General features: G+C 43.7%; 1 protein-coding gene across 2 annotated transcripts in view; it reads left to right on the forward strand.

Moving 5' to 3' along the window:
• Positions 1-13,408, forward strand: part of LOC137383224 (uncharacterized) — a 472,338-nt gene that overhangs the window by 401,779 nt on the left and 57,151 nt on the right. For both annotated transcript variants that reach the window (XM_068055726.1, XM_068055727.1), the window contains 2 exons: positions 6,553-6,650; positions 7,318-7,502. In XM_068055726.1, coding sequence (XP_067911827.1) covers positions 6,553-6,650; positions 7,318-7,502 — 283 coding nt within the window. The remainder of the gene's footprint in view (positions 1-6,552; positions 6,651-7,317; positions 7,503-13,408) is intronic.

The following is a 13,408-nucleotide window of genomic DNA, read 5'->3' on the forward strand; positions in this document are numbered from 1 at the left end:
GGTCCACTGACTCCCCTTTATCAATTCTGTTAGTTCTTCTTCTTCTTTGGCCTCCATGTCTCGAGAGACAATGGGTAAGTGTCTGGAGGTGGTCAGTGGTTTGTGAAGAAGCGCCTGGAGTGGCTATAAAGGCCAATTCGAGAGTGACAGACTCTTCCACAGGCGCTGCAGAAAAAATTGGTTGTCGGGGCTGTTACACAGTTGGCTCTCCCCTTGCGCTTCTGTCTTTTTTCCTGCCAACTGCTAAGTCTCTTCGACTCGCCACACTTTAGCCCCGCCTTTATGGCTGCCCGCCAGCTCTGGCGATCGCTGGCAACTGACTCCCACGACTTGTGATCAATGTCACAGGACTTCATGTTGCATTTGCAGACGTCTTTAAAGCGGAGACAAGGACGGCCGGTGGGTCTGATACCAGTGATGAGCTCGCTGTACAATGTGTCCTTGGGGATCCTGCCATCTTCCATGCGGCTCACATGGCCAAGCCATCTCAGGCACCGCTGGCTCAGTAGGGTGTATATGCTGGGGATGTTGGCTGCCTCGAGGACTTCTGTGTTGGAGATACGGTCCTGCCGCCTGATGCCAAGTATTCTCCGGAGGCAGCGAAGATGGAATGAATTGAGACGTCGCTCTTGGCTGACGTACGTTGTCCAGGCCTCGCTGCCATAGAGCAAGGTACTGAGGACACAGTCTTGATACACTTGGACTTTTGTGTTCTGTGTCAGTGCGCCATTTTCCCACACTCTCTTGGCCAGTCTGGACATAGCAGAGGAAGCCTTTCCCATGCGCTTGTTGAATTCTGCATCGAGAGACAGGTTACTGGTGATAGTTGAGCCTAGGTAGGTGAACTCTTGAACCACATCCAGAGCGTGGTCGCCGATATTTATGGATGGGGCATTTCTGACGTCCTGTCCCATGATGTTCATTTTCCTGAGGCTGATGGTTCGGCCAAATTCGGTGCAGACAGCCGCAATCCTGTCGATGAGTCTCTGCAGACATTCTTCAGTGTGAGATGTTAATGCAGCATCGTCAGCAAAGAGGAGTTCCCTGATGAGGACTTTCCGTACTTTGGTCTTCGCTCTTAGATGGGCAAAGTTGAACAACCTGCCACCTGACCTTGTGTGGAGGAAAATTCCTTCTTCTGAAGACTTGAACGCATGTGAGAGCAGCAGGGAGAAGAAGATCCCAAACAGTGTAGGTTCGAGAACACAGCCCTGTTTCACGCCACCCAGGATAGGAAAGGGGTCTGATGAGGCGCCGCTATGCTGAATTGTGCCTTTCATATTGTGATGGAATGAGGTGATGATACATAGTAGCTTTGGTGGACATCCAATCTTTGCTAGTATTCTGAAGAGACCACGTCTGCTGACGAGGTCAAAGGCTTTGGTGAGATCAATGAAAGCAACATAGAGGGGCATCTGTTGTTCACGGCATTTCTCCTGTTGCTGGCGAAGGGAGAACAGCATGTCAATGGTGGATCTCTCTGCTTGAAAGCCACACTGTGCCTCAGGGTAGACATGCTCAGCCAGCTTCTGGAGCCTGTTTAAAGCGACTCGAGCGAAGACTTTCCCCACTACGCTGAGCAGGGAGATTCCACGGTAGTTGTTGCAGTCACCGCGGTCACCCTTGTTCTTATGGAGGATGATGATATTGGCATCGCGCATGTCCTGTGGTACTGCTCCCTCGTCCCAGCACAGGCAAAGCAGTTCGTACAGTGCTGAAAGTATAGCAGGCTTGGCACTCTTAATGATTTCAGGGGTAATGCCGTCCTTCCCAGGGGCTTTTCCGCTGGCTAGAGAATCAATGGCATCACTGAGTTCTGATTTTGTTGGCTGTAAGTCCAGCTCATCCATGACTGGCAGAGACTGGGCTGCATTGAGGGCAGTCTCAGTGACAACATTTTCCCTGGAGTACAGTTCTAGGTAGTGTTCCACCCAGCGGTCCATTTGCTTGCATTGGTCAGTGATTGTGTCCCCTGATTTAGATTTGAGGGGGGCAATCTTCTTGATGGTTGGCCCAAAAGCTCTCTTAATGCCATCATACATTCCTCTGATATTTCCGGTGTCAGAGACCAGCTGAATATGACTGCATAGGTGTTGCCAGTAGTCATTTGCGCAGCGCCTGGCTGTTCTTTGTGCAGCGCTTCTGGCTGCTTTAAGTGCTACGGATGTTAACTCGCTGGGGGCTTTCTTGTTGCATCCTCAAAAAACTCCAACAGGTTTGTCAAACATGATTTCCCATTCATAGATCCATGTTGACTATGCCCAATCAGATCATTATTATCCAAGTGTCCATTTATCACATCCTTTCGAATAAATTCTATAATTTTCCCAATGACTGATGTAAGGCTAACAGGTCTGTAATTCCCTGTTTTCTCTCTCCCTCCCTTCTTAAATAGTGGGGTGGCATTTGTGTCCTTCTAATCTGCAGGAATCCAGAATCTATAGAAACTTGGAAGTTGATCACCAATGCATCCACAATTTCCATAGCTAACTCTTTCAACACTCTGGAATGTAGAATATCAGGTCCTGGGGACTTATCAACCTTCAGCCACATTAATTTCTCCAATACAATCTTCTTACTAATACTAATTTCCTTCAATTCCTCATTCTCCCTAATGCCTTTGATCTCTAATTCTGAGCAATTTCTTGTATCTTCCTCAGTGAAGACAGACACAAAATAGTCATTTAGCTTCTCTGGCATTTCTCTATTCCCCATTATAAATTCTCCAGACGCTGCCTGTAATGGAACCACATTTGTCTTAGCCAAACGTTTCCTTTTTACATTCCTGTACAAGCTTTTACAGTCAGTTTTTATATTGTTTGCTAACTTACATTCATATTCTTTTTTCTCTTTCTTTATCAGTTTCTTCATCCTCCTTTGCTGTATTCTAAAATCCTCCCAATCCTCAGGTTCACTACTACTTCTGGCAACTTTATAGGCCTTTTCTTTTAATCTTATACTATCCTTAACTTCCTTTGTTATTTCCGGTTGACTGCCTTTACTTTTGGGGTTTTTGTGCCTTGAAGGAATGTATAGTTGCTGTAAACTATGCCATATTTCTCTAAAGACTATCCATTGCCTATGTACAGTCATACCTTTTAATGTATTTTCCCAATCCACCTCAGCCAATTTGCCCCTCATCCCTTCATAATTTCCTTTGTTCAAATTTAACACCCTGGCTTCAAATTGAACTACCTCACTTTCAAACATAATGTAAAATTCTAACATATTATGGTCACTCATCCCTAAACGTTCTTTTACAACAAGATTATTAATTAGCCCTTTCTCATTACATAATACTAGATCTAAAATAGCCTGTTCTCTAGTCGGTTCCTCAACATACTGCTCTGGAAAACCATCCCAAACACACTCCAGAAACTCGTCCTCCATATCATCAGTGCTCATTAGGTTTACCCAGTCTATGTGCAGATTGAAGTCACCCATGATTAGTGTATTATCCATGCTACATGCTTCTCTAATCTCCTGATTAATACCATGCCCCACACTACCACTACTGTTTGGTGGCCTATAAACAACTCCTCCAATGTTTGCTGCCCCTTGCTGTTTCTTAGCTCCACCCAAACAGATTCCACATTATTTTCTTCCGATCTGAGATCCTCCCTTACTAATGTCACTCCTCTATTCAAGAAAGGAAGGAAACAGAAAGTAGGAAACTACAGGCCAGTTAGCCGAGCCTCTGTCATAGGGAAAATGCTCGAATCTATTAAGGAGGTTATGGCAGGGCACTTAGAAACTCTTAATGTGATCAAGCAGAGTCAATATGGTTTTTTGAAAGGGAAACCATGTTTGACTAATTTATTAGAGTTCTTTGAGGAAGTAACAAGCAAAGTGGATAAAAGGGAACCTGTAGATGTGGTGTACTTGGATTTCCAAAAGGCATTTGATAAGGTGCGACATCAAAGGTGACTGCGCAAAACAAGAGCTCATGGTGTAGGGGGTAACATATTAGCATGGATAGAGGATTGGTTAGCTAACAGGAAGCAGAGAGTAGGGATAAATGGGGCATTTTTGGGTTGGCAAGCTGTAACTGGTGGAATACCACAGAGATCAGTGCTGGGGCCTCAACTATTTACAATTTATATCAATGACTTTGATTAAGAGACCAAATATGTGGCTGCTAAATTTGCTGATAACACAAAGATAGGTAGGAGAGTAAGTTGTGAAGAGGACATAAAAGCTGGAATTTTATGCTGGTGACGTGGGTCACAACGTGCGGTGAGATGCCGCGTCATCTCTTCTCCGGAAGGCTTGCCGAATCTAGTGCCAATCGGGCACTTAAGTGGACAGCATTGGGCCTTCTGCAGGATCAAGGACCCCAACGTTAGAAGTCCCGCCCTCTTCCACTGAACAGCGCCACCGTGGAGGTGGTGGCTGCTGCCAATGGAGTAACTATCGGAGGCCCAAGAGCAGTGCTGCACCCAGGCCACAGGTAGTTTAAGGTGGGAGGGCTCTCACAGGGTGGGGCTGCAGGGGAGGGAGGTGAATGGGGGGTCACTAGCAAGGCCAGGGAGTTGGCTCTCAACTGACCCCCCTTTCCAATTTCGGGTCCCTTGTTCAAGCACTAAGTGCCTTTTAACAAGGGAACCCCCACCCACCCCCCAACCAATCCCCAGAGCCCAGAAGCAGCCTTCACAGCTTATCATGTGGTGTTTCCCATGCAGCACCAGGGCCGCCCGCTGCACAGGTAAATGCAGCGGTGATGGGTGAGGCCCTTAATTGGGGATGAATTAATTAGGGAATACATTTTGGCTGAGATGGGAAGATGGTGGGAACACCCCCTCATTCCCCCCCACCCAGCCACCAGCAGAACTGATTTTATGTTCTCCACGCCTCCAAACCTGGAGAGGGCATAAAATTCCCCCCAAAGAGTCTGCAAAGAGGTATAGATAGGTTAAATGCGTGGGCAAACATTTGGCAGATGGAGCATAATGTGGGAAAATGTGAACTTGTCCATTTTGGCAGGAAGAATAGAAAAACTGTATACTATTTAAATAAAGAGAGATGGCAGAACTCAGTGGTAGAGAGGGATCTGGGTGTCCTGGTATATGATTCACAAAAAAGTTAGTATGCAGGTGATTAGGAAGGCAAATGGAATGTTGGCATTTATTGCAAGGGGAATCAAGTATAAAAGTAGGGAAGTTTTGCTGCAGTTGTACAGGTCATTAGAGAGACCACATCTGGAATACTGCATACAGTTTTGGTTTCCTTACTTAAGAAAGGATGGAATTGCATTCGAAGCAGTTCAGAGAAACTTAATTCGACTGATTCCTAGGATGAAGGGGTTATCTAACAAGGAAAGGTTGGACAGGTTCGGCCTGTATCCATTGGAGTTTAGAAGAATGAGTGGTGATCTTATTGAAACATATAAGATCCTGAGGGATTTGACAGTGTAGATGCTGAGAGGATGTTCCCCCTTATGGGAGAGACTAGAACTAGGGGGCATAGTTTAACAATTAGGGGTTTCTAATTTAAGACGGAGATGAAGAGAATTTTTTTCTCTCGGAGGGTCGTTAGTCTGTGGAATTCTCTTCCCCAGAGAGCAGTGGAGGCTGGGACATTGAATATTTTTTAAGGCTGAGTTAGATAGATTCGTGATTGACAATGGAGTCAAAGGTTATAGCAGGTAGACGGGAAAGTAGAGGTGAGGCCACGATCAGATCAGCCATAATCTTATCGAATGGCAGAGCATGCTCAAAGGGCCAAATGGCCTACTCCTCCTCCTAATTCGTGTGTTCGTACCGATGTTTGTATTTTACACTATCCTGCAAAGTGAAGATTAACGCCAAGGTGTGTATTTAGTTGGTCTGCATAGGGATGGCTTAGAAATAAATTTAGAAGTAAATTTGGTAGTGTCAGAAGATGAGCATTTTGATTCTTATCCTGGGGCATATGTTCAAATTCCAACCATGATTGTCATTCAAGCTTGATTGCAACAAATTACTGAAATCTGCCCCAGGTTAATAAATGGATCATTTGATGGTAACAGTATGTTCTGTCTCAGGGGAAGGAAAACCTCTAAAGACCGCAGATGCACATGTCCTGTCTACCAATCCCAAGATGCTACTAAAATCTGAGGCCTGGTCCCTCACATAAAGAGAGAAAGGCAGAGCAGGTCTAGAGTCTTGGAAAAGGAAATATCAATTGACGAAAAGTAAAGAAAATCAGTCACAAAAATCAGTGTTGCCTTACAAAAATTCTAGACTTCTTTCTATTTATGAACTGAACCCATATTGAACAGTAAAACAGTAAAACTGGATCAATAAAAAGTATTTCCTAATATTGAACAAAATTGACAAAAGTATTATTTTAGTTCCTGAGCTTTCTAACGTATTCGATATAGATAATACATTAAAATTGAATATTGTTTTAGAACACTCCTTTTTCTTGGTTTTGGTTCTATCAAATAGTTCATATTTATAGTATCCGTCAGTTTCGTTAATCATCTTTCAGTTCCATTTTTACCATTGTCTACCTGTATCTGATATTTGTCCATTACTTATGAAGATAACACTTCTCCCAACATTTAAACAGGCAACACAACAAGTATTAAAGTGGGCCGAAGCAAAAATCTCCAAAGCCACAAGCAAAATCCATAAGCCACTTGCAAATCTCTACAAATATGCACCAGAGTAAGTACCGGATTTTAAATATTATGCAATTATAGCTGTATTTGAGTTGAATTACATTTTACATTTTATGTGTTTTCCAAAGGATCGTTACGCCAATCGTAGCAAATCAGTAGCATGTTAGCTTTTGTGTCAGAAGGTTCTGGGCACAAGCCCCATTCCAGAGACTTGAGCACATAACCTAGGCTGACACTTCAGCACAGTGCTAAAGAGTGCTGTCCTTTGGATGAGATGTTAAACCGAGGCCCCGTCTGCCTTCTCAAAGTTGATTGACAAGGTCCCATGATGTTATTCAAAGTAGAGCCGGGGAGTTCTCCATGTGTTCTGGTCAACCTTAATCCCTCAACGAACACCTAAAAACAGACAATTTGGTCATTTATCTCATATCTGTTTGTGGGAACTTGCTGTGTGAAAATTGGCTGCCATATTCTCCTATGTTACAGGGGTGGTTATTCTTTTAATGTATGTCACTGGCTGTGAAGCACTTTGGGACATTCATAGGATATAAATTACGCGAAAATAAATACAAGTATTTTCTTTCAATATTACTGGCATTTTCACACTAGTTTATAAACATTTGTTGCCATATTGTGGTTAAATTAGATTCTGTAGACTCAACAAATTACTGATTATCTTTCATTCTTTCATGTGTAATGAACCTATTTTGCAGAGATTGCTCTGTCGTAGTGAATGTGCCCTTGTTGCCTGTTGAGGAGCAATTGCTTGATGTGGCTAATATTACCAACTACCTTGTTGAAACCAAGCTGATAAAGGCACTGAGGAGCCTGTACAACATAAACCCAGTAGCAGAATATTACAGACTAAAACGCAGGATGATGGACAGCCCATTTGAACGTACGTTTTTGCCTACATAATAGTCAATAGAATATCAAAATAACTCATTATGTGAAGCACTCTGAGAATTTTCTAATTGATATGCTATAAATGCATTATAATTATGAATTACTTACTCAACAAAATTGGATTTGTTTTGAAGTGTCTAATAGCATGTTAGCATTGAGTGGTGTGGCTGACTGGGGAATTCAGATACTCGCATTTGTGCCTCTCAAAATGTAACAGTTTTAATGATTTCCATGTATTAACAAGTACTGAGTATTTTTTAAAGAAAACACAAGTGACATTAATTCACAGTTGCTTGAAATTTCCATGGAGCTTCTCCCTATCTACTGACACAACTTCAGCTGAACCCCTGGAGGACCGACATAAATGACTAAAAATAACCCTTTCTGCTGTTTCCGGAAAGTTTCAGCTGATCTTACGGAAGTTATCGCAATTCTACCCCAATATTTTTATATCTTTTTCCTTATTTTCTTTTGAACAAAATTGTGAAAAACATAAAAAATTTGCCAATGATAAACTGTCCTTCAAAGAAATACCCTGAGTTCAATTTACAAAAGAAAAGTTGAACCATTGCCAAAATTGAACTTAAAATAAATTTCAGATGTGTTTCCCTTTTTAACCATTAAAACAGCTTTCATCAAGAAATTGCAAATTGGCCGAGTAACTGCTGCCTTTGGACCTATCTTTAGAGAATTATTCGGACAGCTTTTCTTGTTCCAGCGCCTGCCTACATTAGATCATCTTGTGTTTTCATTGGACAGAGAAACAGGTACACAATCCGCTCCACCAAACTTTCTGCTAGGCCCCAGATCATCCGATAAAATCAGTAACATTCAAGGACAGGGAAATCTACCCCATTGTGCTAAAATGCTTTCTGATGATGTAGCAGCACTTTTCCTACCTGACAGTCTCTCGTGGTTGGTGGCACAAGAGGTAATTTATATTATCTAATTGTGATTATCCATTCATTTCAATATGGAATATACAAAAGCAAGGGTTAGAATTATGACACGTGCATGACATTTGACAAATTGACCAATTTACAGCAGCATATAATAGCAATGAGCAAAACTAGTCTATTTCCTGAAAGATTAATCTGGTCTGATCTAAACTGACCCAAATTTATCATCCTGTTACCAGAAGTAGGTCTTACCCCTATTTTATTCTCCTACTTCTTACCTCTTATCCATGCTGTGTTTCGCTTTCCAATTCAATTCCACAGCCATTCCCAATCTGTTCCAATCTCTAATTTAGTCTCTTTCACCTTATTCTGTGTACAGTCTGACCCAGTGCATGATTCTTCTTAACATCCTCAAATCTGGCATAAATCTGAAGAAAAAAACTCTATAAAGCCTGGAGGGAAAAAGGTCAGGGGAACTGAGTAGAAAAACATCAAGAAACACGGCAAGAGGGGAAAAGATGAATTTGGAAATGAAAATAGCTATAAATGTGGGACATGAGAGCAAGAGACTTTTCCAGATATATAACTGCAAAAGGTGGTCAGTTCCCCTGACCTTTTTCCCTCCAGGTTTTCGCCGGGTGCTCCGGTTTCCTCCCACAGCCAAAGGCTTGCAGGTTGATTGGTAAATTGGCCATTGTAAATTGCCCTTAGTGTAGGTAGGTGATAGGGAATATGGGATTACTGCAGGGTTAGTATAAATGGGTGGTTGTTGGTTGGCACAGACTCGGTGGGCCGAAGGGCCTGTTTCAGTGCTGTATCTCTAAAAAAAAAAATGTGAGAACCATGAAGGATGCACAGAAGTGCCAGGCAATGACCATCTACAACAAGAGAGAATCTCACCATCTCCCCTAAACATTCAACTGCATTAGCATTGCTGAATCCCCCACCATCAATATCCTAGGTGTCACCATTGACCCAAAACTTAACTGGACCAGCCATATAAATATTGTGGCTATAAAAGCAGGTCAGACGTTGGGAATTCTGCAGTGAGTAACTCGCCTCCTGACTCCCCAAAGCCTATTCACCATCTACAAGTGAGGAGTGTGATGGAATACTCTCCACTTACCTGGATGAATGCAGCTCCAACAACACTCAAGAAGCTCATCCATGACAAAGTAGCCCACTAGATTAGCAACCCATCTGCCATCTTAAACATTCATTCCCTCCATCACCAATACACAGTGACAGCAGTGTGTAGCATCTACAAGATGCACTGTAGCAATTGGCCAAGGCTGCTTCAACAGCACCTTCCAAACTCACGACCTCTACCACTCAGAAGAACAACACCACTACCTGCAAGTTCCCCTCCAAGTCACACACCGTTTGGACTTGGAATTATATTGCCATTCCTTCACTGTCGCTGGGTCAAAATCCTTGAACTTCCTCCCTAACAGTACTGTGGGTGTACCTACACCACATGGACTGCAACGATTCAAGAAGGTGGCTCACCACCACCTTCTCAAGGGCAATTAGGGAGGGGCAATAAATGCTGACCTTTCCAGTGATGCTCACATCCCAATTGTGAATGAAAAAACTGATAGCCTGAAGGGAATCGTTAAAATATAGCCTAAGTTAAATACAAGCTATAATTGCCACTGCACATTCCTCCTACTAACACATAAAAGAATAGCTTTTGCATCACATTCAGGAGATGGATTAAAATCCTTGATTACTACTCCCCATCTCCTATGTGATGGAGCAGGCGAGAGGAAGCAGGTAGAGAGATCGGAGGGATGTGTTTGAAGAGGTGTGGAAGAGAAGGAGAAAGAGGAGAGGAGGTGGAAGAGAGGAGAAGATAGGGAGGAAATCCACTGCAAAGCTGGGCTATAATTCTGCTCCTTGAGAGGAAGGATGCTCAGTGCTGGGGAGCGTCATGGGGTGGGTAAATCCAGTGGGGAGTTGGGGAATGATACCAGTATTTATACTCCCTGTGAGGTAACATTTAATGGGGGCTTGCATTCCAATATGGAATTTGCTGATCATTGTGGGAGTGGGATTGAGGGCAAATGTTTTTGTTTTTGTTTCATAAGTTAGGTTTTTTTAAAATTTGAAATCCAATCCAGCAAACTTTGCTCAATAGATGGGAGGAGATTGAGGATAAATGTTGATTTGTGAACCTGGGTCTAAATTTACACTCAGTGGAGTGGGAGGAAGTTCTAGTCCATTCTGGATCTTTCATTTCTGTGGGTGTGTTGGGGATGAATGTGATTTTGATGTGTAATCCAAAAATGACTGCTCAATTGCCGGGGGGGGGGGAGGTGTGGAACTGGGTTGCATTTTGTTTGCTGCGCAAATCAGAGGATAGATATTTGTCATCACCTGGTGATCTGGCACAGCCTGTCCCTTTTTCATTCCATTTAAATCTTAACATATCAAGCCACTTTGAAGTAACAATCAATGAAATAAACTAAATGTCAGACATTATGCTAAAATTGTTATAGTGCCCGTGTTAAGGTTTGGTCATTAAGACACAAGGGAATCATTTTAGCCCTGGGGGCAATGCAGAGAAGAGCAGCAAGTAACAGAGAGTGTGGATGTGGAAAGTGCAATTGATCTTGTGTATGTGGACTTTCAAAAGCTGTTTGTTAAAGTACCACTTAATAGACATGTTCACAAAATTAAAGCCCATGAAATTAAAGGGGCAGTGGATACGAAATTGGCTCAGGGACAGAAAGCATAAAGTAATGGAGAATGGTTGTTTTACATTCTGGAGGTAAGTGAGCAGTGGTGTTCCCCAGGGGTTGGTATTAGGACCTCTGCTGTTTTTGATATATATTAATGATCTGGACTTGGGTATGCAGGGCACAGTTGTAGTAAACAGTGAGGAGGATAGTAACAGACTTCAGGAGGACATAGACTGATGAAATGGGAAGGCACATTGCAAATAAACACAGAGAAATGTGAAGTGATTTTGATAGGAAGAATGAGGAGAGGCAATATAAACTAAACAAAGTGACTCCTGACAACACAGCGGCCTGCTGATGTCATCAGAGTGCGCCAAGCTGTGCATTTGCGCAGCTACATCTTGCCAGGACTAAGTTGCGTATGCGCGGGATGACATCATCGCGCAGTGCCAACGTCATCGCATATCTGCACCTGGTCAATCTTCGCGCATGCGCAATAAAGCGTCATCGCGTATCTAGCCCCCCACTCGGTGGGAGAAAGCGACTGAATGAGAGACTTTGAGGCTGGAGCTCGATCCCCACCCCATTAGCCGCTCTCCCTCCTCGACAACTCGCTCCAGGCCTTGACACTTCCTCCCCTCAGCCGCTCACTCCAGACTTTGCTGCTCCCCCCCCCCCCCCCCCCACTCCCCTGGCCAATTGGTCCTCACTTCGCGCCACCCCGCTCTCCAGCCGCACCCCTCCAGCTGCGAGCTCGAGGCAGTGTTGCTTCCCTCCTCTCGGCCACTCACTCCTACTTCACCCTGTCACCCCTTGTGGCCCGCCTTGCTTCTTCAGACGGTGCGTGGAGAATGATGAAACATGGGACTGAGTGGCCGAGAGGAGGGAAGTGGTGCGGCCTTAATTAGCGGCTGGAGTGGGTGGGGGAGCGGGGAGTAAGGGACTGACCGGAGAGCGGGGTGGCACGAGCGGGGAACAATCGGCCAGGGAAGTGGGGACAGCAGCGAGGTCCTCAGCGAGCGGCTGGGGGGTGGGGGAGGGGGAGAAAGCGAGTTTCTGAGAGTGGCCAGTGGGACGGGAGCTAGTAACTATGTTCGGGTGAAATCAGTCCTGGTCAGTCATATAAACGAATTACAATAACGAATTGGCAGTGCAGTTTATAGTCCGCCCAATTTTCTTTTCCATCGATCGGGGTGCCAATTCACTATCTACGAATGGAAATTTAATCATAAAATTCTTTTTGTATTTAATAGGATTACTGGAATATTAAATGAATCTGAGGATTAGAGGTAATATCCTATAACTACATAGGTAGCATATTACTGGGCTTCCATCCAACTTAATGTAAGGTTAGTTTGCTAGGACGATCTAGTTATGAGCATTTCCTGTGATAAATTGAGCAGCGCCATCTTTAATCCTGGCAGCTGCCTGAACGTCACAGATGTTCGAGTTGAAGAGCCTGCATTTGCGCATGTGCAAGTACTGGGCCAGCTAGTGGTTGTGTTGTCAGCAAACGCAGCCTAAACTAAATGGTACAATTTTAAAGTGGGTGAAGGGAAAGAGAGACCTGGGAGTATACATACACAAGTCTTTGAAGGTGTCAGGACAAGTTGAGAAGGCATTCGAGATCCTTGGCCATATAAATAGAGGAATAGAGTACAAAAGCAAGGAAGTTATATTAAATCTTTACAAAATGCTGGTTATCCCTCAGCTGGAGTATTGTAGCCAATTCTGGGCACCACAGTTTAGAAAGAATGTCAAGGCCTTTGAGAGGGTGCAGAGGAGATTTACTAGAATGGTACTGGGAAGCGGGACTTCTGTTACATGGAGAGACTAGAAAAACTGAGATTATTCTCTGCAGATTAAGCAGAAATTTAATAAAGGTGTTCAAAATTATGTAGGGTTTTGGTGGATTAAATAAAGAGAAACTTTCTACAGCAGGAAGGTCAGTAACCAGTGGACACAGATTTAGGTAATTGGCAAAAGAACCAGAGGCAACATGAGGAAAAAAAATTTTCACTGCAAGCTTTTAAGATCCAGAAGTCACTAGCTGAGATGGTGGTGGAAGCAAATTCAGTAATAGCTTTTGAAAAAGAATTATTCAATAGTTGAAAAGGAAAAGTCTGCAGGGCTGTGGGAAAAGAGCAGTGGAGTGGAACTCATTAGGTGGGCAGAATTTGGACTGCTGTTGAAGGCAGGAAGAGCCGAAAATTGGTTTCAGAGAGTGGCGTGCTGGGGAGTTGGCATGTTCCCGCCTCTGGGCCATTTTTGTTTGGGCAGAGCCAGGGGGTAGGAATGGGGTGGTAAAAGTCCAT

The sequence above is a fragment of the Heterodontus francisci genome, chromosome 24, assembly GCF_036365525.1.
Source record: "Heterodontus francisci isolate sHetFra1 chromosome 24, sHetFra1.hap1, whole genome shotgun sequence".
NCBI lineage: Eukaryota > Metazoa > Chordata > Chondrichthyes > Heterodontiformes > Heterodontidae > Heterodontus > Heterodontus francisci.